Consider the following 26,067-nt stretch of genomic DNA (forward strand, 5'->3'; position numbering starts at 1 on the left):
TATTACCATTCCACAGGGTCACTTGGCTTTTCCCTGTTTCCTCTTGTGTTGTGTAATAGCTTGCCTGAGGAGTACTTCACCAACACTTAGACATACAAAACCGGTAGTTTTTGAAAATGACCCTTGAGAATAGCATATAAATGATTAGATCTGAAATTTAATTTTAGCAGGAAGCCATATAAGTCTGCAAATGCAAAAGTGGATGGCATCTAAGCAATGTTGTCTTTTCGCTAGTCAGATTTGCCCCATTAGATTCTAGCTTTAACATAAAGAAGGCAGAAAATGAAAGACACTAGTAATATCCAACCAAGAAAATTATGTGCAGATTTCAAGAGGCACAGTGAAAACTGCTTGAGCTAAGGCGAGAAAGTAACAGGTATGTTGTTCAGAAGTAAATTAATGTGTGCCTAATGGTAATGCATGCTGCTTAATATAAATACTCTTTTAAAAAAAAAAAGAAAAAGAAAAAAAGAAGAAGAAAAATAGAAGGGAAAAAAATACCCAGTTTAGTGAACTTGAATGTAAAAAAAGGTAATCAAAAGTAAGAGAGAAACACAAGGTATTGCTTAAGGCATCATTTAGAAAAGAACACTGGAAAGATTGTAGAACTGAGGTAAGAGGATGTAAAAATGAGAAAATCACAGACAGAGAGTGAAAGGAAGATTGTACAACATAGTAGGATAAATGAGAAGACATTTGTCAAATATTCAAAGGACAAGATAACAGTGCATATCAGGGAAGATGACGAGGGAATGGAATGGTAATTTAATAAAATACAAGAAGAACCAAACTGAATCATATAGATAGCTCCTATCATGTAGTATTTAGCATTCATCTGTAACATTATCAATAGCCTGTCCTGGATGAAACTTTTGTGAATTTAGCTTTTACAATGATACCGCCATCTATCACCACTCCCCATAGCTGATAGTGCATTTGTCATAAGCTTCCTTTATGGAGTCTCTCATGGGTGGTTTTGACAAGGGTGACTCTTCAGCCTAATTACTGTGTAATAAGACATGACTTTTAAAAATATGTCTCTGTGATGTTCTGATATGGATTCTTAAATATGTTAATCTACTAAACCCTAGAGATTATACATTTAAAGTACTACCTAAACTTAAGGAGTGCCCCTCCTCCAACCCAGAATACTCAACTTTTTTCATATATTTTCCTAACCTTCCTGGATGTTAGCCAAATATAAGTTAGGGTTTGATACAGACAAAATAAAAAGCTGTGAGATGGAAAATTTGTGTTTTGCCCCCAATTCCCTGTATGTACGAGTTCAGATATGCCTCTTAACCTTTCCATACCTTCATTTTCACCAGTATAAAAAGAGGGATCATGTCCTCTGTGTATCTTTAGAGGCAGGAAGAGTAAATGAGACACAAGAGAGTATTATAAGCCCTCTGAACACACATATCAATCCAAGATACAGTTAAGCCTGAGTAACTCCTCTTTTAGAGTGCTAATACTGTAAGTCAATGCCTTTTTTTTTTTTTTTTTTTTTTTTTTTTGGCCAAGAACCTCACATTTCCTCCACTCCTGGAGCACAGCCAAGAGAGGCAGCTCTTCTAGACTCTGCAAGGGAAGGCCGTCTTCTTCCTCAGTAAGCCCTGTGCTGGCCCTAAAGAGTTCTCCCTGCTCCCAACCCCAACACTGCCCTCACCAGCATAGTACTTGGTGTGTGATCGCAGGCCACTGTTTAATGATCGTGGGCCCAGTACAAGGATGTAGTGTGGTTGGGACTGGAGGGTCTCCTGCCTGGCTCTCCTCCTCAGCACTCAGCTGCAGCTCTTGAGCACAAGCTTCCTATTAGGCTCTGAAAAATGCCCAGAAACTGGCCAGCCATTCACATTCGCTGGCAAGCATATCACCTGGCATATGGCCAGTTTGAATGGTAATGGGAAGGCATAGAGAGAGAGATTCTTTCTCCTCCAACAGGCTTTAGAATGTCCAAGGAATTTGTAGTTGGTTTGATTATTATTATATCAGCTAATCATCCAATATCTACTCTGCCTGAAACTCTGAGAAATAAAAAGAGGTAAGACATAGCCTTAGCCCCAAAGACAGAGCTTACATAGATAAGGCAAAACACCTAGCAAAATAATTACCCTATGGGGTGCCTGGGTGGCTCAGTCAGTTGAGCGTCCAACCTTGGCTCAGGTCATGATCTCGCAGTTCGTGAGTTCGAGCCCCGCATGGGGCTCTGTGCTGACAGCTCAGAGCCTGGAGCCTGCTTCGGATTCTGTGTCTCCCTCTCTCTCTGCCCCACCCCTGCTTGCGCTCTGTCTCTGTCTTTCAAAAAATGAATAAACATTAAAAAAATCAAAATTATTACGCTAAATAGTCATGAATGGTGATCATGATAGTTGTGTTTGAAAATCTGAAAGAGGGTTCCGCCAAGTAGCCAGCACCCAGAGCAGGCTGGGCGCAGAGATGCCCGGCGGCACCATGTGGGTCACCCGGAAGACCCTCCGGCAGCAGGATTGATGTCAATGCAGGGGAGACTGTGGAAGCACTGGAGGAGGAGACTGAGTCGGAAAAGGGGAACGAAGTCTTTCCCATAGGAATAATTATTCAGGCAAGGTCCTTCCTGATGATACTGCTGTAAAAGAAAATGAAGTTGATGGAAAAACCTCGTGATAGTTATGGTGGCAAAACCCAAAGCAGTGACAGCACCAGCACCAGCCACAGCCCAGCAGTCACATCCTGCCACCTCGCCACAATTAGCTCCTCCACAGCACTGGCTGGGGCTCAGGTCCCCACCCCCACCCTACTTTGGCTCCCACTCCCACACCTGAACTCCTCATTCCAGCATTAACAAGCATCTTCTGAGCCCAAAACCTTCCAGCAATGAAACAAGAAACACCTGCAGAAAAGCCGGCAGAAACACCAGTGGCTACTAACCCAACATCGACTGGATGGTACATCAGGAGATTCTTCTTGGCCAAACATTCTTTTAAGTTTATTTTATTTTGAGAGAGAGAGAGAGAGAGAGCACTAGAGTGGGGAAGAGGCAGAGAGAGAATCTCAAGCAGGCTCCATGCTGTCAGCGCAGAGCCCCACATGGGGCTCAGACTCGCCAATCATGAGATCATGACCTGAGCCGGAATAGAATTGGGCACTTAACCGACTGAGCCACCCAGGCACCCCTTGGTCAAACCTCTGTGAAAATGCAACCAGCGCACGTGTGAGGGTCAGTCTTGTGAGACCGTGATAACTGAGATCATGTCTGTGGGCTGTGGTAACTGAGGTCATGTTCATAGGCTGTGGAGGCCAGCAAATAATTGCAGCCCTGAGAGCCAGTCTCCACCACCCTGACAGAGCAGTGGAACACCTTTTTATGGGAATCCCGGAGGTAGAGGAAGTCAGGCTGTGGTTGCTCCCCCTCTGGTGGCTGGTCCTGGGGCTCCTCAGTGTTCAACGGCTGCACCTGCAGCAATGCCTACACGTTCTGGAGGACATCCCCTTGAAGTTTTGCAGATAAGCCTTAGTTTCAACAGCTGAGGCAAATTACTCAACAAACTTCTTCCCGGTTTCTAGCACCGCTACAATAGGTCAAGAAAATTCTCAACTACCGCAGCAAATTAGCCAACACCAGGAGCATTTTATTCAGGTGGTCGGTGAACCACTTCAAGTAGCGGGTAGTTGAGGAGGAGGGAGTGGAGGTGTCGGGGAGGAATTGCAGAAGGTGGAAGTGGTCCTGTGAACCACATTCAGGTAATACCTCAGGAATGAGAAGGTATAGGAAGATTACTGGTACTAGGATCTCCCAAAGGACTTGTGATGTGAGCATATTTTGCTTGGGAGAAGAATAAGAACTTGGAGGTCAGTTTCCTTCTACAGCAAAACTTTGATGAAAATTGGAAGGGACTTGGGCTGATCGCCACAATACTTGGTGTAAGGTATGAGATTGTTGGGGGTGGGGATATAGGGCAGATATATATACAGTACATGTCTGCTTTAATTAGCAGATGCCACAAATCCGCATAGTGTGTAAACTATTACACAACCAGAAATCATATTTTTTACAGGTCATTATTTCTTCTATAAAAAAACTAGGTAACTTTTTCTGGTTGTCACCTTTTTTAGTGTATTGGATCCAAAAATTTAGTGTAATGCCCTGCTTTATATTTCTTTGACTTAACATTGATTTCTGAAAGAATCTTTGCTACCTAGAACCTACGGTCTCTATTTTGTGGGAGCCCTTGATAATGGCTTTGTGAAATTGAAAGAAATTGGATCAGCTGTAAACAGAAATGTCAAGTTATTGATAGTTATCGTTGCTTCTTCAAATACGTATAACGTTAATGTGTAAGAAAGCCCATTCTTTCAAGTTAAATAGTTGGTGGGGTTGGGGGGAAAGGAGAGAAGAGGAACTTCTTAAAATGTAAATAATTACTGACATATAAATTTTTTTTGATCATTGAATGTGAGGATCTGTGCAAGAATAGGCAGAATTATCTCTGTTTACGTGTTTTTTTGGTTTGTTTTAGGAAACAAATTGGGAGGTGTCTACTGTTTACTTCATTGTTGTGTTGCAATAAAAGTTTTAAAAATCACCATTGCATATTTGCTTTGGATGTATCCCTTTGTGAAATTTAGCACTTTGAGGCCAACGGAGAAATGCCACATTTACTCCCCTTCCCTTTCCCTCACCAGAAATGTGTTCATCAGCAAGTCACAAGCTTAAAACTGCTGCCTTTCTTTAAAGCCAGAAAATGCCAATTCAGTTCAGAAGTAATACAGATGTTTCAGAACTGTGTTTCTGATGTTTGTAAATATTTTTCCTAATTAGATAAGAATGTATGACCATTGATGTCATTAGGATTGTATTGCTCTCAAAAAAAGGAGGACAGAAGTATAATGCAGCATCTTGTATTACATTGGATAGACTGGTAAAATCTTTTGGAAGAATTGAAAGATGCAGCTGGAAAAGTATCTTGGAAAATATATAATCAAGATATCTCATGGCATATTAAAAGAAAACTTTTAAGAGCAAAAAAAAAAGAAAGAAGAGGAAATGTAAGAAAGGAAAGCATGAGCCAAAACAGTTAGGGATGGTTTCATAAAGAAGGTTAGGTAGGAACTGACTCTTAGAGGCTGGATTTATTTTAGATAATTCGAGAGAGGTTAAGGAACAATAAAACAAAAGCTCTTTCTGGAAGTGTTTATAGAAAAATAGGCAATAAGAATGGTAACAAGGTTGGCAAGACGTGTTGGGTAATTGTTTAATCATTTATTGAACATTCATTCAATATTTGCTAGTAGTTAGGCATCGTTCTAAGAGCTGGATATAAAGTGAAGAGCAAAACAGACCAAGTTCCTGCTCTCTTACAGCTTGCCTTTTAGTCAAGGAGGTAACCCATAAATAGGGAAGCCTTAAAGTAATTCTAAAATGTTTGGTACTATGAAGAAAATGTTCTGCAGAAATTTGAAAACCTGGCTAGGTGCCCTGGGAATGGCCACACCAGGAAGGGCCACTGAAGCTGAAAAATGACACAAGACAAGGATCCAGTCTCTGAAAAGATAAGAGAGAAGTTCATTCCAGGCAGAGACAGCAGGATCCCAGGAGGCCCGAAGAAGGAAAAAATTTGGCATATTTCAGTGCTAAATAGAAGCTGGGGAGTTTAATTTCATAGGGGCTTAATGCCAATTTTTTTCACTTCTTTCTTACCATAGGTCATGTCGAATTCATGACATCTTACTATTGGAATGCTCATATAATCAATCAGTACCACGTGTGTAAATGATGACTCTTACACATTATTGTATAAATTAATTAGGAAAGTAGAAATCAAGGCAGGGGATGCTATCTTGATCATCCAGAATTTAAAAGAGACGGTGTATCAATATACATTTCTTTTAAAAAAATTAGATACTCTCAGCTATTAACCAGGATTGGTAGCCTTCATGGTGTCAGTATGTAAGTTATGATCTTTTAGTAATATAGATAAGATATTGATAATAAATTTTAAGTTTATTTTTTGTTTTTGTTTTTAATGTTTATTTATTTTGAGGGAGAGAGAGAGAGAGAGCGCGCGCGCGCATGAACTGGGGAGGGACAGAGGGAGAGAGAGAGAATCCCAAGCAGGTTCCATGTTGTCAGCACAGATCCCAATGTGGGCTCAATCCCACAAACTGTGAGATCATGACCTGATGTAAAATCAAGAGTCAGATGCTTAACCAACTGAGCCACCCACATGCCCCAGATTTTAAGTTTAAATTATAATGTACATTTTCTGTGTGGTAACAGATACTAGTGCTGGTGATACATTAATTCTTAAGATACTTAAACATTACCAAAATGTAGATCAAGTCCCTTATTATATTCTGTGCAATCTGAAAATAGGAGTGATATTATAGAGTACAGTCAAGTCCAGCCTAGACAAACATCTACAACAGGTTAGAAGGCCAAGATCTTAAGCAGTTGACATTAGTAATTCAAAAGTAACGTTTAAAAAATTACATGTATGAGTATATGCATGTGGTGTGTATATGTAAAAAGTAACTTGACCTATTGATGAGAACCCTCCAAATAATTTTGTATATTTACTGCAAACTGTAAAGAGAAACTTTTAAAACTTCCAATGCATCTTTTCATCCTTCTGCTTGTGATGGTAACATAGGTTGAGGAATTAGATGATAACTAGACTTTATATTCTTTTATGCAAAACCTTGAAGACTGGTCATGAATTAAAACTCTCACTGCCCCTGGGAAATCACAAAATGCAGTATAATTTCTATAACATCTCTTACCATGTTCTGTATTGGCCAAGCATTTAGTTCTATTTTAATTTCTATTTAAAATCCACTTATGTATAAAAAAATGTAGGATCTCTGGGTATGTCTAGAATGCAAGTACTATGGTACAGGATTATAGACTATTAATACTCTGCCAATTTGGACCTTAGTCAAGTTATTTTAAGACAGTTTGTGATTCGTTAATTCATTATCTGTAGTTAGATTATCCCTATCTTTTTAGTAAAAAAAAAAAAAAAGGCATATTTATTAGCATATGCATATGCATAGAATTATGAAATGTAAACCTATTTCAAGGTGCTCTAAACCTTATAGTATCTTTTAAGAAACTTTGAATATTACACATGCCACTTTTATTTGACTAAATATAATGTATCTCAACTATGAACACATTAAATGGATTCCTTTGTGTCAAGTGGCATCTTCATTGTGAATGAAGATGAAAATGTACCAGGATAACCTTTGGGAAGTGAGGCTGTTTGTGAAGTTGTTTTATTTTGTTGATGATGATGTATGGTTTTCCGATTAACAGTCATCTTTTCTGGGGATGACATGGGTGAAGTTAACATTTATTCTTCTTTAACGTTTTACTGGCATCTTTACAGTGTTATAAAACATGCATTTACTACTTGGTAGCTAAGCATTTCTCCCTCTTTGTTTCTTTAATTAACGTATTGATCTAAACTGCATCTATAGGATCAAGCTTATTGAGACAGACTGCCTGTGTCTCCACAAGAGATCATTGCTGGACTCCACACTTTTTCCGTAAATAAAATATGGACAAAACTGCAACATGTGGAGGTTGAAGAATCCATTAAAGACTTTTGGCAACTGTACCTTAAAGATACTTCAAAAATAATTGCGTTTTATCGCTTCCTTTATGTCATTGCATACAGCAAGGGTTTTAAAAAGACCAAATACGGCTCTCTGATTTCCATTTAATGGAAGAAGTAATAAAGTTTAATTGTGTACTTGAGCACAGGGTGTCATTTCCAGTATATCTGATCAATAATTTATCGATTGCCTTTGGCTCGGAGTAATATTTGAAAGAAAATGTAGCCAGTGGGCGCTTATCTAGCTAGAGCTTCATCATCTCAATTAATTATGCTTTTCCTGAATTTGGATCATTAGGCGACCAAAGTGACAGCAGATGGCGAGCAAACTGGACAGGATGCTGAGAGGACCAACAGGAGAGCAGACTCCTTAGGAGAATTCATTAAGGAGCTTGCCCAGGATGCAGAAGGTATTAGAATCATTTAATTTAATCATTATGTCTCCCAACAGAAAAATAGAGAAAGGGATTACACAGGACTGGAATTTCTCCAGTAACAGATAACATTTATCAGTCTGAGGGTCAGGTTTAAAAAGTGTTTTGGTTGATATATTCAAGGGCGTTGTCTGCCGAGAGTCTGCAATCTACAGTGTTAAATTAGGGACAACAGCGAATTAGTAATCATGAGTGCAGAGTCATGGAAAATTAAATGTGGTCCCTTAGGAATGCTTTAATTTTTGAGGAATGGCTATTATGATTAAAGAACGAATAGATAACTTATGCCTTGCTATTGTTTGTATTCAAAACCAAGAGATTGTTAACTTTTTTAAAAAGCTAATTTTAACATTCTACTCAGTACATTAAAGCAGCACTTTAATTTCTCAAAATGGCTTTTAAACTACTTGGTGCTGTTTTTAATGAACATCTGGTGCTTGGTGTTTGGATTTGCTACCTTACCAGAAGCTACACTGCATTTAGTCCATAATTCTCTAGGAGCTGGTTCTTGGCATCTACCAATCTGACTGAAGATCAAAGTGGAAGCCATTTTGGGGCTAAAGCCCAGATGAGAAAAAGAGATTTCACAAAAAAACTAGATCTTCAGTATATATTAATATAAAATAAACACGCATACATATTTAGAAAGGAGGAAACGTGTTTTTTTTTTCTTTTAAAAAAATAAAACATTTTTATTGCTCTACAGTGTATTTTAGATATTTTGCTTTGTAATATAGCCAAATAAATCAGGGCACGGGATAAACTTTCAGGCAGATTCTGACAGGTAGTTCTTAGGAATCACTGGCTAAGAAGAGACCGAAACTCCCAAAGATTTCCCACTGCAGGAAGCAACAGAGTTTTAGTCTGAGGCAAATAATCTGAGGCAAAACATGTCAGGATCTGGAACATTCTACTGGAAAATTCTTAATTAACTCATTATGGTTTATCCCATGCTAGATGGAGTTATTGTGCTTTCCCTGATTTTATTTTCCATTAATGCTGCTTAAAGTGTTCTCCATCCAGCACTCCCTACCCCCTCCCCCAACACACACACACACACACACACACACACACACACACACACACACACACACAAAATTCCTTCTGCTTGCATCCATGAAGGCAGTGGTCAATACCCCAGTAACTTTCCTTTTCCTTATACCTCAATCTCAACCACTCAATACTTAGCAGCCTATCCTGGAAACTTATTTTGAAATCATTTCAATCAAATATTCATACCTAAGAGTAAATGCTAGTACATGTTTTCAATAGACTCCAACCAACATTAGCACTGCTAATTCATTTTCCCTGCGTTGCACCCACCAGCCAGTTTGTGCACGGGACAAAGGCACCAACAGGGGGCAGAGCGGAGACGATATTTAGTCCAGGTTTTGCTCATCGCCCACAATCTATCCGTTAGAGAAAAGGGTTATGTATCCTCATAGTTGTCTCCCATTCTCTCCAGTGTGCGTCAGTCACACACTCAGGTCGTGTCTGTCCAGACAGGACACATTTTTTTCTAATTCATGTGAAGTGCCAGGTGGGATAGCTGTGATCTGTACCTGAGAGAAATGTGGACATTGCTCCCTTCTTCCAGTGGGTGCTAATGTAAATGATAACAAAAGTAATAACCACAACCCCTCATAAAAGAACTTTGGCAAAATTAATCCAACTGTTAAAATTTTATGAAAATTAAAATTTGAATATGCCAGAGGTAAACTAAATCCCGAGATGTTTATATGTGCTGTTAAGTCTTAGCAGTTCAGGAATTTTTTTTAAAAAAGGAAACTCATCAAAAGCCTTAAGTAAGTTATACAATATATCCACACTCATTTTTCCTCCTGGAATTACCCTAATTGTGGATAATAACAGTACTTTTAGGCTTTATTAGTGACAATAAATTGCTGTGGGAGAAGCAAATGTTTTAGCCTGGCATTTGTCTACTTCAGTTTTATTTTTAGATAGATAGAATACCTTACTCACCCTATCTTCCATTATAAGTCCTGGTCTCTTCATAGATAATCAGGGTCCATTCATCTAAGGCATTCTTATCTCACCATAGTTTAAAATCTACTTTGCTAGGACTCCTGATTATATCACAAATATACTATATGTTATTCCATATTATTCCATTATTAGAATAATGAGTGATATATATATGTACATATACACATGTTATATATATGCTCTGACATATTAGGACTTAAGAAATGCTAGACACCTTCTTTCCTATTTCACAGGTCACAATTGTATTTGTCATTCATGATAAATTTACCCATCAGAAGATTTTTTTTTTTTTAGGCTCAGTGTGAAAAACAACTTTGTTTCTCCTGAAGAATCAATCTATTTGTATGTTGCAGATACTGTTTCCTTCTTAAGTTATCCTTTGTAATCCCTTTGCTACTTTGGCTACTAAGATACTGTTAATATGTCTTCTGATTTACATTATTTTTTATCTTTACCCTATTTCCTTTTATGAGAATTTTGTCTTGTTTTAAAGATACTTCAAAACTCCTTAAAATTCCCTTTGAAATAAAGTAGAAATAAGTAAATAAATTTAAGAGATATATTAATGTTACAGTTATTTTCAATTCTGTTGAAAATGTACCAAACTGAGAGTGCATACCTTTGAAAAAGAGACTGAATAACATCTTCACCTTTAGCTTAAAAATATTCAGAGAATTTCCAAATTCCACATGTAAAAGCAGTGAAGCAATCATATCTCTTCTATTAAAATGATGCTTCCTTTCTTAATACAGTATCATTTTGCTAAAGCAGCTGCTGTGCCTTAATAATTTCTTCTAGTTGCTTACATATTACTTTCACTTAAAAGAAATGATTCATGGTTCCAAAAGGTACAGCAATCTTTGTCTTTTCCTTTTCTCTCTCATTTTTCCAGCAAGTTCTTCCCTGGAGAAGTTTAACTTTGAGAATAGACCACAAGTGAGGCGTATCTCATATTTAATCCTTTACAGCCACCTAAGTCCAGAAGCTAAATTCAATCAAATTCCAAAAATATCTCGAATCAAAGCTCACTTATATATTCACTTAATAAAAGAAAAACAAAAACCTTTGTCAGGTTGAAAAGTGGAATTTATCTCTTTCATTAAAATAAAAAAAATTGAATGCAAATGAGTCAGTGTTTAGTTACATAATGTAATTAGTTAAAATCAACATACAGACAGACATGCACTCAGACCAAAGGAGGAGATGCACCATAGGGAAAGGTCAATCTACTGTCTTCCTTGAAATGTAAGAAGTATAAACCTTACATTTAATCATTGGCATTCTGGCATATTTCTCACAAAGCCTGCTGGATGAAGGAACTTTCCAATTAATCAGTCCATGGTCACTGTGGTTCCTTCACAAACACAATAAAGCCTATGTGATAACTTAGCAACAGTAGTGGTGGAATCTTGAGAAGTTTCCTTGGTGTATTTCAAAGTATGACTGTTAAGTAGTTGACCAAGAAAGAGCCACCCTCACTAACTTCTAGGAAAATAGCACATGTGCAATAATTTCTACCACAAGGCTAGGAATGACCATATTTGTTCTTTAAAGCACCTGACTTAAATTGTTCTACAGATTAAATCATGGCTTTCAGAATAAGGAGTTGACTGCAGCAACTTGCTAACCAAATCCATTTATCATGAAAAGAGAATTTGGGGGTGCCTGGGTGCCTCAATCAGTTAAGTGTCTGACTCTTAGTTTCAGCTCAGGTCATGATCTCACAGTTTGGTTCATGAGATCCAGCCTAGCGTCAGGCTCCACACTAATAGCACAGAGCTTGCTTGGGATTTTCTCTCTCACTACCTTTCTCTCTGCCCCTCCCCATCTCACATGCACACACACTCTCTCTTTCTCTCTCTCAAAATAAATAAATAAAAAATAAAAGAGAATTCAAAAGATGCATTTTGGAAGGATAAATAAAAGGTTAAAACTCAATTCCTTCTGCTAAACCATGATTTTCAAACTCTAGCATACATCTGAAGCCCCTAGAGGGCTTGTTAGAACATGGATTGCTGGTCCCTACCCTCAGAATTTTTAACTCCGTAGATCTGGAACAGGGCCTGAGAATCTCTATTTCTAATAAGTTCCCACGTGAGACTGATGATGCTTGTTTGGGGACCACATTTCAGAACCACTGTCACACCCTTCATGGCTGCTCTATTTGGCCTATGTGTACCTGTTTCAGGAACTCTGAATACTATCGTTGGAACTCTGAATACAGCTCCAACCAGTTTCAATAAGAAACATTTCTCCAAGAATATAAATGAATTTTCAGAATTCTTTATGTCCTAAATGCATCTTAGGATAGAGCATTGAATAGTAGAAAATGTCTCTTAGCCAACCCAGAGCCTCATTCTAGGGATGTTCACAGGTAATATTATAGAAATAAGGTTTGGCACACAAGAGTTTGAGAAAACCTCTCCTTTCAACTTGTTAAGTTAATGTGCCATAAAACACACTTCAAGAGAAGTTGGCCTAAAACTAACGGGTAGAACTGCATAAATGTTTCAACGCACCGGTTTTTCAAACTTTTATCCAACATAGAATTCTTTTTTTCAAATGAAATCTTGCCCAGAACACTAACCTATAAAATAGACACTTGACAGAATAGACATCATGTGTAGAATACCTGGAGCACCTAGGGAATCCTAAGATTCTGAACAGCACGGTTTGAACTTTATTTAAAGCTTAATAAACACAGACGCTTACAGTGGATGTTATTGCTAGAAGGTAGCTTTGAGCCCTAATCCGTAGCCCTTGTCCCAAGACCAGTGCTTCCTCCCTCATTCCTTCCACCAAATGAGCACAGAACTGTGCAGAAGTACAAGGGCAGGTTTGTTTTCAGAGATCTCCTCACTGATAGTTTTTCCCTACTCAGGATTTTAAAATGGACTGAATGTGATTGTGTCTTATCGGCCATGCAGATTTTGTGCTTTCCTCTTCCAAAGGGAATGCTACATGTATCATTGCTTACCTCTTCCCTGGAAAGGGTTGGAACCATTTTTTTGTTTGCATTTTCTTCCTTGTGAACTAGAGACACCCTCCTTTAAGGACTGTGCCCCCCAAAAGAAATATAAAATGGAGAAATATGTCACCTTTCCCTTATTGGTATGGATTGTTATTAACTACCTCCCTGTTACCAGCAGGAACACTCATGGCAAACTACATTTCATTTGAAGATCGTGGGGAAGAGCAGACTCTTGGTGCCATTTTTGCATGTGGCATTTTTGTTTACTAATTTACAAAATTTGTTTTACACCCTGCAGCTGTAAATGAAAAAGCTGTGAGACTAAATGAAACTCTAGGAATTCAAGACCAGGACTTTGAGAGAAATTTGCAAGGGCTTCAGAAAGAGATTGATCAGATGATGACTGAACTGAGGAGGAAAAATCTTGATAAACAAAAGGAAGTTGCCGAAGATGAGTTAGTGTGAGTAGATACTCTGTTATTTTTTTACTTGATAAACTGAATTTTTCAAATGGTTGTTCACAATTTTCTAAAATTTTCATCACACTTATAAGTAGAAGATGCTATTTTATTTTCCACTTAGTAATAATTTGTCTTGCTCTAAAATTGATTAAAAGTATGTTTTTGCCTGTTTAAATAATCAAATAAATGATCTTTTTTGGGTTGCTGTCCCTTCCACAATTAGGCTAATGGACTTGCTTTATTAATTGCCTGTATTAGGGACTTCTAAACCATCAAAGGGTTTTTTTTTTTTTTTGCGTGTGTTAATAAAAATATCTTTGGATAATTATGAATTTAGCAGCCCATTCTATACATTTTGTCATTTTAGGAAATGCTGAATAGAAGGGTCATCAAATAATAAATGCCTAATACCAATAAAGGCTGAAAATTTGAGGTTGGAAATAGCAATAGTGATTTTACTAATGCAAATGAACTCTGTGACCACACACTCAGGAAAAAAAAAATCATTGTTACATTTATAGTCAGCTAACTTCAAAGTGATGGTGTTATTAATATTTAAGTAATATATACTAAGCCAACAATATCAGCAACACCTGAGAACTTGTTAGACATACAAAGTATTAAACCCCACTGCAGACCTACTGAATCCAGAGATCTGGGGATGGGGGCCAGCAGTCAGTTTTGACAGGCACTCCAGGAGATTATAATGGCTGTTAGTTTGAGAACTACTGTTTTCCAAGTAGTTTGCCTTTCATAAGGGCAATATTATCACTTTAGGAAAACCATTAAGTTAAATTCAGGAAACTCCCAGATCACTCAGTTGAAAGAAAAAGAAAAGTAGGTCAACATCATGATGCCATATTAGCATGTCAATAACACAGTTCTGCTAACAGTTTTTAACCAAATATATCAATGTTCATACCTTATATCCAAAGTAACAGAGAAAATGTACCACTATGGTGAATCAGGTGACTTTTTTTTTTGTATGTGAAGCAAACCATAAAACTTACTTCATCAGTCAGATTATGAAAATAACATGAGACTCTTTCCAGTTGAAAATGCTATATTACTAATACATTTTAAATGCGTGTATGTTGTGTGCTTTCATATTAATTATAAATGGCCTTGCCACTTTTCAGGTACCCATTTTCATCTTGATTTAGTACACAGTCAATCTGCTTTAAATATCGTCTTATTTTCTATTGATTTAATACTAGCATTGCTATTTAATACCAATAAACCATGAGGCAGTGACAAGGGCTTATTGTCTGTTACTGGGCGGGGGTGACTGCAGGGCTGCAGAAGGCCTTCTGAAGAAGGTGAAGAAGTTCTTTGGAGAGTCCCGAGAGAAGAATGAAAAAGCAGAGAAGGATATCCGGGCGATACTGGCAGACAACAAAGATAAAGTGGATGCTGCTTGGGACCTGTTGAGAGAAGCCACCGATAAAATCAGAGAGGCTAATCGCTTATCTGCAGCAAATCAGAAAAACATGACTGCTTTGGAGGTGAGTCTTAGGGATTCTCATTTGAATCTATAGGGCTGGGTTGGAAGGGGCAGGGATTGAACATAGCTGGAAAAGTCAAGTTGATGCACATTTACAGAAATCAAGAACAACTCTGAAAGGAGACTTCTAAAAGCAGATCAGGAAATAATCCTTTAAAAAAAATTAATGACTATATTTTTGAGAGAGAGAGAGAGCGTGCGCACACACAAGAACAAAGGTGAGCAGGGGAGGGACAGAGAGGGAAACAGAATCTGAAGCAGACTCCAGGCTCTGAGCTGTCAGCACAGACCCCAACGCGGGACTCAAACTTGGAAACCATGAGATGATGACCTGAGCCAAAGTCAGACACTTAACTGACTGAGCCACCCAGGCACACCAGAAATGATCCTTTAAAAAAAAAAAAAAAACAAATCAAGGACCATTGCCATAGACTCAAATAAAATTAGATAACAAAGTATTGAAGATTTTAAGGACAGTGTGATACAGTGGAAGGAACTCTTTCCTGGGAGTCAGGGGACCTTGATCTTAATGATGACTGTGTCACTAACTAGAAATACGCCTTGGGCAAGTCAGTTAAAGTCTCTAAGCCTCAGTCTTCAAACTACACAATAAGTGCATTTTATGTGATTGCATCCAAGGTATCTTTGAGTACCAATCTCATGTGGCTTTGTAACCCATGCAATCTAATCCACAAACCATTGTTTAGATATCTAACTACCGAGGGTCACAAAAGTGCCAACTTATTTCCTAATGGAATCTGGGCACATTGAGAGTCCAGTGCTTGGGAAAGATTTTGGTTCCCTTTTCCTTTGCAATGTGTTCCATGCAAATGATATTTTAACAGGGACTAACATGAACATATCACGTCTGAGTTATATTTTTCCCTCTTTTTCCTCACCGACAAGAGATAATTTTCTCCTCAAGAAATGATGGGCACCTTCTGCCTTTTTTAGAGAGGTTATGAGGCTAGAACCAAAATAGATTTTTCCTTTTCTTCCTCCCTCCGTCGCTCAATGCCTTCCTTTTTCTTCCTTCCTTCCTCTCTTCCGTTCCTTCTTTATCTTTCTTAATACTTACCATGACAACTTGATCACTTTTCCCAGTAGTAAATTCAGCACGTATGATGGTGCAAACTGTATTAGGCATTTAAACAACAACTTCTCCCCAGAAACAAAACTTCCTTTGCTGTTTTCAAAGTATTTGACCCAACAGATCTGAAAACAGCGGCAGATCTCTTTCTCTTCTAGTGTATAATCTCACCTTCATTATAACTGAACACTCTCTGGCATATATGATGCTTTCAAAAATGTTTGTGGGATGGCAGTTGAATAAAACAAATCTGGATATTTTTTTCCATCTCATTTCTTTCCATTTTCCTTTAGAGCTTACTCTAAAGAGGATGAATTAATTTTTTTTTTCTGGGATTCACCCTTGTCATGTTGATGGAAGATGGAGAAGGCTCACTTTTTTCCTAACTGAGGTATCTAATCTTAACCAATTTGGAGTCTACTGACATGCTGGGAATATTAAAGAAAAAGTGCCGTCTTGTGAGGCAGGATGTCGGGCTATCGTCCTATCCCCAGTGCTGACATGATTCATCCTGCTCAGGGACACACCAGTGATGTAACTTACCCGGAGGTGCACCTCTCCATTTTATGGCAACAGTTTAAGAAATTAAAATTACCTGTGTGGAAAGCATAATAAGCATTTGGGAAGTATTTCAAGAAGAGTTATAGTGGTGCAGTAAATGGTCCTTTCAGCTACTCCTTCCTTTTAGTGATGTTTAAAACCAGGAGCCATCATTCTTGGGCACCCCTAGAGATGCCTGGAGCTTATGTAGTCAGTATTGCGATTCTAAGTGGTCCTTTTTGTATTTTCATTTTATGTGTCATGCTTAACTAAAGGCTTGTTAAAAACTTACTGGAGTAAATAGATAAACTGATGAAATTAACATGAGTAAGGCACAGCTTACTTAAGATTGCCAGGGCTCATTAGGTTAATTACCAAGCTTCCTGCTACACCAACTGACTGAGAATCAACTGAACAGTTTGTTAAAACACAGGGTCCCTGAGCTCCTACCCAGAGTCTGAGTTGGTTAGTCTGGACTTGGCTTGGGGTTCATATTTTAAAACTCTCCCCAGATTAATCCGATGTGTATACTGGTTTGAGAACAACTGACACATTGTATCCGTTCAATTGAATAACGAGCTGTGCTTTATTTTATTTTTTGTAAATGCTTATTTATTTTTGAGAGAGAGAGACAGAGTGTGAGCAGGGGAGGAGCAGAGAGACAAAAGGGAGACACAGAATCTGAAGCAGGCTCCAGACTCCGAGTTGTCAGCACAGAGCCTTGATGCGGGTCTCGAACTCACGAACCATGAGATCATGACCTGAGCCAAGTCGGAGGCTTAACAGACTGAGCCACCCAGGTGCCCCATGAGCTGTGTTTTAAATAGACAAATTGTGCCTGTGCTCACAAAGAAGGTGCTATAATTAAGACACAACTCAATGTTATTTGTTTATTTTAAGGAGATAAGCATGTATTGTTTGTTAAAAACACTTACTAAGCCCCTACTAATTTCAAGAAATGTGCCAAACAAATGTCGATTAGATCAAACACTGGTCCTTATGGTGTGATCCTTGGAACAGCAACATCAGCATCAACTAGAAACTTGTTAAAAATACAAATTCTTGAGGTCTGCCCCAAATCTGTCAACTCAGAAACTGGGAGTGGCACCCAGCCACCTGTGTTTTAAAAATGCCTCCAGTGATTCAGATGTAGCCTTAGGTTTGAGAACCACTGAAGTAAAGAATAAAACACCATCTCTGATGATTTCAGGTGACTTGTGTTTAGTGGGAAGTACACACAAGTAAGTCACTTCATGCACTGCAGTAACATCATGAAACTAAACAAAGAGAGGGCATCTAAATCACCCCCTGGGTTAAGGAGGACTTCATAGAGGACATGATATGTGTGCTGAGTCCTGCATGATAAGCACAAGTGAGTCGAAGCAGAAAAGGAAGAATATTCCAGAAATAGGGAAAACCACAAGCAAGGACATGGAGAGGAAAAAGAAAATATAAAACATTTGGGAGAAAATTCAGCGGTTTGATAGGATTGGAATGACGACTTCACGGGGACAAACAGGGGGTGGAAAGCCAGAGAAGACAGGCGAGGTCCAGAACTTGAGTAATAAAAGACCAAGTACATTATGATCAAGTTAAGGAATTTGGGGTTTATCCTGGAAACTATCAGAAGCCATTGTAACATTGGAGTCATGGATTAAAGTTACATTTGGGGAAATTTGTGAGTGGTTCATATAAACTGGAGAGTTCATTTGGTATTAAGAAATCATGTAGTATAAGGCTTGGAAAATAGGCGGTGGTGATCTACAATGCCTGTCAGGCACCTACCTCAGCAAGGTTCTGTTGGTAACAGAGGTGTTTGAGACTGAATAGGAATGATTCCTGGCCTCGTAGGACTTAACATTCAGGCAGCTTCACAGTATATAATTCTGAGATTAATATAGGCTAGGAATATCAGCAAAAGAGTCACACGCACAAAAAATGATGGCATCCTCGCTGAGACTGAGAGAAATGATGGGGTCACATGAGCCCCAACACAGAGCTCTGGAAGTGCACGGTGGTGTTAGGAAATGTCAGAACAGTGAAGCTCACTGCCGAGCTACAGAAGTGTATAGTAGAAGATAGCTCTGGAAACGGCATTTGGAGCTAGATCAGAGGGGCTCTGAATGCAAATTTCTGGAGGAGCACGGGATCAGAGGGCACTTGCAGCGATGGAGAGAAGGCAGAGAGGACCGTGTGCCTGGGTCGCATCAAGGATGTGAGCAATTCAGTTACGCGAGGGAACATGTATTGAACAGTCTGTCCCTAAATCGACCATTAGGAAACTGCAAAAGGAAGGATTGCAAAGAAAGTAGTTAGTTGCTAGACAGAGAGGACGATAGCTTTTGCAGGCTCTTAAGCCTTCCACCTCACCCAAAAAGGTTTTAAATTTACAGAGCTCTGGAATGAATTAAGATCTAATTAGAAGTTAAAAGTAGAGATGCAATCAACTTTGATACATATAGACTGTTTTTATGGAATTTATATTATAGCGAGGGAGATAATCCCTAAGCCAATAAAGAAGTATGTAATATAGACACAAAGTCTGGAGCATGGACTAGTATACATAATAAGTGATACGTTCAGCGATATCACACCTGTAGTCAATATGTTGTGCTTCCTCAGTTGTACGTAGTTCAACAGGCTGTTCATTTCTGGCGTGGCGTCACCGATTTGCACTAAGTAACAGTGCTTTTCGCAACTCTCAGAAGGGGCAGTCAAGATGGTTCAATCTATACAAAAAATACCATTATCTATGATTCTATGGTTTGTGGCCACCCTGTAGAATATAATTCAGATAAATGAGTGCTAAGAGGAGGACCAAAATGAAGTAATTATAATAGTTAACGATTACATTGTGTCTGCTGTGTGCCAGGCAGTGTTGTAAGTCAGTTCCTCTCAAATTTTACTGTGTAGATCACCTGGAGTTCTTGTTAAAGTACAGTTTCTGAGTTGGTAGTTCTTGAAAAGGCGATGAGATTGTCTGTTTCTAATACCTTTCCAGGTGATGCTGATGCTGCTGGTTAATGGCCCACATTTTGAGAAGCAAGGGACTAAGGCTTTTACCTGGGGCTACATAAATCACTCGCCCCTGTTTTTCATAGCTTGTGAGTGGGCAGAGCTAGGATCCCGACCCAGGCAGGCTATTCCCTGAATCTGGTTTGTAATTGCTGTGGTATATAGATAATAATTGGGATGAAGATGGCGGCTGTTTTAGATAGGTGATCAGAGAAGTGACCAGAAACAGCGTGGGGGAGGAAACAAGGCAAAGAACTGAGCGAGAGCACATCAGGGAGGGAGGGAACTACAGCAGCAAAGAATTGGAACAAGACATAGGGACTGGCAGTGGACTTACATGGTTGGTGAAGAGAAGGGGGGAGAAAGGTATGAACTCAGTGCTATCCCAGTGCAAATAAGGCAAATGATTTCTATAATAGGAGTGACAGTCCTTTCATAGCTCAAGACCTAGGCTTCTTCATCAGGTAGACCAGGTTCAAACCTTACCTGCACAGGTAGTGTGACCTCGAGCAAATCACTTGTTCAAGTTCCTATTCTTTTTTTTTTTCAACGTTTTTTATTTATTTTTGGGACAGAGAGAGACAGAGCATGAACGGGGGGGGGGGGGGGCAGAGAGAGAGGGAGACACAGAATCGGAAACAGGCTCCAGGCTCCGAGCCATCAGCCCAGAGCCTGACGCGGGGCTCGAACTCACAGACCGCGAGATCGTGACCTGGCTGAAGTCGGACGCTTAACCGACTGCGCCACCCAGGCGCCCCAAGTTCCTATTCTTTTAAAAGGTGATAAACACAGGACCTGTAGAGTTAGTGTAGAATTTACTGAGAAAATCCTATAAACTACCTGGCACATATTGAGACATAAATGAATATAAAACTAGCATTATTATCTATATAACAACATAAATGGCAGAGGTTTAAAATTGATGCAGTTAAATGCACAAGTGTTTGGGAGAATGAGTGAGATGTATAAAGAAAAAAAATATTCACAAATGTTTGCTCCAAATAGAAAAATAACAATAGGTCTCTCTCGTCAATTTTATCCTTCTAGGCTAGGAATCAGTTTCATGTAGTTTTAAGACAAGCTATCGGCATCAAGGAAAAATGAGAGCTTGCTCTCTTTTCACGGAACAGCCCATTAAGTTTATTCTTCCATGTGTTCATTTCTCTTTTTTTGAAAAGCACTTTCCCTAAGTCCCCTTAAAAATCTCACTTCTTCCAATTTTTACAGAACTCCCATAGAATAAATCTGCTTATGTCTATGCTCACAGAATACTCCTTTGGCCCTGCATTCTGGAATGTAACGTCTAGTTCCAATGTAATTCAGGGTACGACCACATGTTCAGTAATACATATTCAGCACTTGCACTTACACAAGTTTAAAATGGGTATTGATCTTGCTTTAAAAATAGTTTCTAGGGACGGCGCCTGGGTGGTTCAGTCGGTTAAGCCTCTGACTTTGGCTCAGGTCATGATCTCACAGTTCTGAGCTCGAGCCCCACATGGGGCTCTGTGCTGACAGCTCAGAGCCTGGAGCCTGCTTCAGAGTCTGTGTGTGTGTCTCTCTCTGCCCCTCCCCCACTCATACTCTGTCTCTGTCTCTCTGTCTCTCTCTTAAGAATAAACATTGAGGTGCCTGGGTGGCTCAGTCAATTAAGTGTCTGACTTCGGTTTGGGTCATGATCTCACAGCTTGTGAGTTCGAGCCCCACATCAGGCTCTGTGCTGACAGCTCAGAGCCTGGAGCCTGCTTCAGATTCTGTGTCTCCCTCTCTCTCTGCCCCTCCCCTGCTCACATTCTGTCTCTCTCTCAAAAAATAAATAAACATTGAAAAAAAATTTTTAATAAATATTAAAAACAAGTTAATAGTTTTTAGGGGCACCTGGGTAGCTCAGTTGGTTGACTGTCCAACTCTTGATTTTGGCACAGGTCAGGATCCGAGGGTTGTGGGGTAGGATCCATGCTCAGCATGAAGCCTGCTTAAGATTGTCTCTCTCTTCCTCTCTCTCTACCCCTCTCCCCCACTCATGCTCTCTCTCTCTCTTTCTCTCCCTCTAAAATAAAAAATAATCAAAAATTTTAAAACGTAGTCTTTAATTCCTCAGCTAACATCACATAACTTTTCTTCTCTCAGGTGACTTTCTCACACTGAGAGGAAGAAAGTACTTATATAGGGATTTAAATAAAATAACTCTCAAAGGACTGGCCAGGTAGTTTGTAGCATTCCCATCTGTTCTCATTGTCAACACGATGTGCCTTGTTCACAAAGCCTATGTTCAGGCAGCTCGAGGAAGTCAAGAAAGAATACAGGGTCGGATAGGGTTTCCTCCGAAGGGCATTTTGATGTTTTGTTCCTACTGTGCTACAGAAAAAGAAGGAAGCTATCGAAAATGGCAAACAACAAACTGAGAACACTTTAAAAGAAGGCAATGACATACTCAGTGAAGCCAACCGTCTTGCAGATGAAATCAACTCCGTCATAGATGTGAGTACTTGATAAAACCCAAAGGGAAAAGAAAATAATAATGATACAGGCTTTCATAAATAGGACACAATCAAAAAATCTCAGTAACATAAGCAAATCCTAATTTTTTTTCGTGTGGGTCTCAAATTGTTTTTGGACTATTCCACTATGCTTGTGCCTAGCTCTTGGCAACAGTTAAAACTTCACACTGTTCTCCCAACAGACATGAGAGGGTACTCATAAACACTCACACAAACCTGTATTTTTTCCCACAGTGATGAAGGGTATTTCTTATTCCTAGGATAGCCCTTAAAATCTGCTTCAATATTTATATAATGTTAGTTGAAAGAGAAATGTAAACTATTAGCAGACTTTTAATATCCTAATGCAGTAGACACTGTGGTATATGGTAATAGAAACACAGATGATCTAAAAGATCCTATGACGACCACTTATGCATTTATACCTACAAAGTAGCATTTTCTTAGAAAAATATAGTTAGGTTCTTCTTGGTGTAAATTGGCTTCATATATTTCCTAATCCCTCTCATTAAATAACAGCTTTTATTCTGTCCTCTCTTTTGGCTGTGTTAGTAAAATTGAAATTTCTTTTTAAAAAGTAAGTGTGTGGAATTGTATCTCCTAGAGATATTAGTAACCGATTGGAGGCTTGTAGTCACATACTTAAAATGCCCTGTCTTCTCTACACATCAGTACGTTGAAGACATTCAAACTAAGTTGCCACCCATGTCTGAGGAGCTGAAGGATAAAATAGATGACCTCTCCCAGGAAATACAGGACAGAAACCTTGCTGAGAAGGTGTCCCAGGCTGAGAGCCATGCAGCTCAGTTGAATGACTCATCTGCTGTCCTTGATGGGTATGTCATTTGTTGTCGCAAATGCCTTTGTATCTTGACGCTTGTCCAAAAGTTGTGACTCGCAGAAATGGTAGAGAATCTCTTTGAAATCTTGATTTCTCTAATTATGAGCATACGAGCTACTCGGTCTTTCTGTGGAAAAGCCTAATTAGGAGGGTCTGGGCAAAGTTCCACTGAAGCAGCTTCAAAAGTCTGAGTTAAAAGTGGATTCAAATATGGCTTGGTAGGGAGTGAACATAGCCCTAGGCTATGCTAAGAAAAAATATTTTTTATTCTTTATTAGAGAGCACAGTGGTTGCCTTATTAGCATTTTAAATAATAGTATGTAAATACACATTCCATTTCAAATTCTAGTTTTATATTTTTCATTAAATCAAAACTATTGTTAAAAGACTGGCTTTTGAAAATGTGGCCCCATACATAGTCTTTAAGTCTTTTTTTTTTTTTTTTTCTGTTTCAAACTCCAGGGAGACACTACATAGTTCCCTTGTGTAATAGGCTAGGATTCTTATTTGGGTCAGAGGAGGGAGGGGCAAGTGACAAGGTGTGTTTGACCTATAAATAGCCTTCTACGTGTAAGCGGTATGTTGCCCTACAATTTGGAGTCATCATAATATAAATATAGGTCCTATAACCCCCAATAAGAATTTTCTCGAATAAATCTGTTATTTAATATATAACATGTGTAAGGTTCTATTCCAATACGCAATATGCACGACACAAAGGAAAACATCCATGTTTGAAGACCCTGGACACAATTCACACTCAATTCATTTTACAGTAAACTATTGCCAATTTTGCATGGAGGGTAGTGAATGGAGCAGTAAGTTAGAGGTCCACAGATGCAAGCTCCAAGTTTTTAATTAGTGATGTGTCGGTCATGTAACCTGACACAAGCTATATAACCTTCATTTATATCCATCTGGGAAGTACACCTATCCTAAAGAGATTTTGTGAAATTCATTCCAGTAATATGGTACAAGCACTCTGAAATGTATAGCGTGCCTTACAAATGATGTTAAGGATCATCTCACTGCTCACAGTTTGCAAGGTGCATGAGGTTGCAGAAATGTTTGAGTGGGTATTAAAAAATATGTTGGTAGTATTTCATAGCTGAATTATTTAGGAATATGAATTTAAATTGACAACTACAATATAATACAATAAGCAGATATTTCATGATGACTTGGAAATATAATTGTCCTGGCTGGGATCATTTAAGCCATATTTGTTATAAGTAGAATGTTCTTCATTTGGGTACCAACTGCTCTGATGTTCTTTTTTGGGGGTAATCCCAACAGAATCCTTGACGAAGCTAAAAACATCTCCTTCAATGCCACTGCAGCCTTCAATGCTTACAGCAATATTAAGGACTCTATTGATGAAGCTGAGAAAATTGCCCAAGAAGCCAAAGATCTTGCACATGAAGCTACAAAACTGGTAAGAACCAAATAGTGCTTCGTACTAAGAATGTGGGTCAATTTGTTTGAGTAAGTACCTAGACTAAATTTCTCAAATTGAAATGAGCTCTGGAAAATCCTAGTAAGTTAGAATATTTATTTTGAATTATTTTCAAAGGCTCCTTTTAAATCCTATCTAAAATAAACATTCAGTGTGCTGTAATCATAACAGAATTCTTTTCTCAGTCTCTCACTACTTCCCTCTACTGATAAGGGCCTTGAAATTATTGCAGATGCCAAGCGGCTTTGTGCCACCAACTCACAGAAGAAAAACGTCAAACATAAGACTCTGGACAGGGAAATGTATTACTATTATTCCAAATATCATCAGTAAGAAAGTGCCCAGAAAATGAACACCGCTGCTTACGGCTACCCACAAATTTGGTATATGTGAATTTTGACTATAAAGTGTCCATTTTGCAAAACACATGAGATCATATGCTTCTAAACTCCTTATACTGTTTTTAGCACAATGGAAACCTTTGCTTTCAAAGCAACCTTTGACTGCTGTCATTGTTCAAAATAAATTTGGAATTAATATTTCAGAATTTGGGGGTTCCAATTATAGCACGTTATCTTGTGTATTTTCAATACTGACAAATCTTCATTATACATCAACATTTTGTAAATAAGTTATGTGATACACCTTCATAACACTATTGTAGGTTATTGAAGGTTAAAAAACACTTCATAGGAAGCACATGGTGAGTTAAAATGTCCTGAATTAAATATTCTGAATCCCTTTGGTCTTCGCATCAAAATTTTGAGGAAAAAAAAAAGCTTGATTGGACATTTGACTGTGAATGAAATACACATAACTATTTAGTGTTAGAGAAACAGATCAATATTTGTTGTGATTTAATATTGGGCACAAAGGTATCTAGGACCTCAGGGATATAATAATAATTAAATGCATTTACTACACTCTTAGAAGGTTTATTTAGTGATCATAGTGAAAACATCATATTCCATCAACAATTGCTAGTGTTTCTGTTCCTCTGGAATAAGCTCTAATACCATATGTTCTGAGTATTTCTTATTCAAAATCGTGGTATGACTATTGCAGAAACTTCCCTATGCCTAGTTATCCTTTCAAAATGAACCTGTTTTTTTAATCTAAACTACTTATCCATCTTCTCATAATCTTCTATTTTAAAGACCCAAATTTCCAAGGTCACCATTTTCATTTGGCCTATGCTTTATCGCAGGACCATTTTAAGTGTCTAACACAGTACCTGGCAAATAGTAGGCACTCAGGAATGAATGAATGAATGTCATTCTAACTAATATCTTTCAAGTCTATTTACATTCATTTGCACCAATAAAAATCTCATTATTGTCATTACTTCATCTTTATAAACTTCTATTATTTTATTAAAGAGCTGTTTAATTTCACCCAATTCTAATTCTATCACCTTATGTCTAGAAGACTGACATTTTTATGCAGACACAGAATATTCACTTTCCTCAACACTGATGCTTAATCATGATAATCTAGCCAGCCTCAAACACAGAGCTGGGATGAGTTGTAATGCTTTACAACATGTCTTCTTGTTATCATCATTCTTTCTCTCCTTCCATATCCCACATAAAAATAATTAAATGTCTAAAAAAGTACAAAATAAATGCTAGGGGCACCTGGGTGGCTAA

At 38.4% G+C, this 26,067-nt stretch overlaps 1 protein-coding gene and 1 pseudogene across 3 annotated transcripts in view; both read left to right on the plus strand.

The window, feature by feature from the left end:
* The window catches only part of LAMA2 (laminin subunit alpha 2), a 619,529-nt gene that overhangs the window by 473,245 nt on the left and 120,217 nt on the right, over positions 1 to 26,067 (plus strand). For all 3 annotated transcript variants that reach the window (XM_058735217.1, XM_058735218.1, XM_058735219.1), the window contains 6 exons: positions 7,897 to 8,008; positions 13,309 to 13,471; positions 14,766 to 14,976; positions 21,985 to 22,101; positions 22,794 to 22,957; positions 24,259 to 24,397. In XM_058735217.1, the coding sequence (XP_058591200.1) occupies positions 7,897 to 8,008; positions 13,309 to 13,471; positions 14,766 to 14,976; positions 21,985 to 22,101; positions 22,794 to 22,957; positions 24,259 to 24,397 (906 nt within the window). The remainder of the gene's footprint in view (positions 1 to 7,896; positions 8,009 to 13,308; positions 13,472 to 14,765; positions 14,977 to 21,984; positions 22,102 to 22,793; positions 22,958 to 24,258; positions 24,398 to 26,067) is intronic.
* On the plus strand, positions 1,527 to 5,644 carry LOC131514858 (UV excision repair protein RAD23 homolog B-like; annotated as a pseudogene).

The sequence above is a fragment of the Neofelis nebulosa genome, chromosome 6 (assembly GCF_028018385.1).
Source record: "Neofelis nebulosa isolate mNeoNeb1 chromosome 6, mNeoNeb1.pri, whole genome shotgun sequence".
Taxonomy (NCBI): Eukaryota; Metazoa; Chordata; class Mammalia; order Carnivora; family Felidae; genus Neofelis; species Neofelis nebulosa.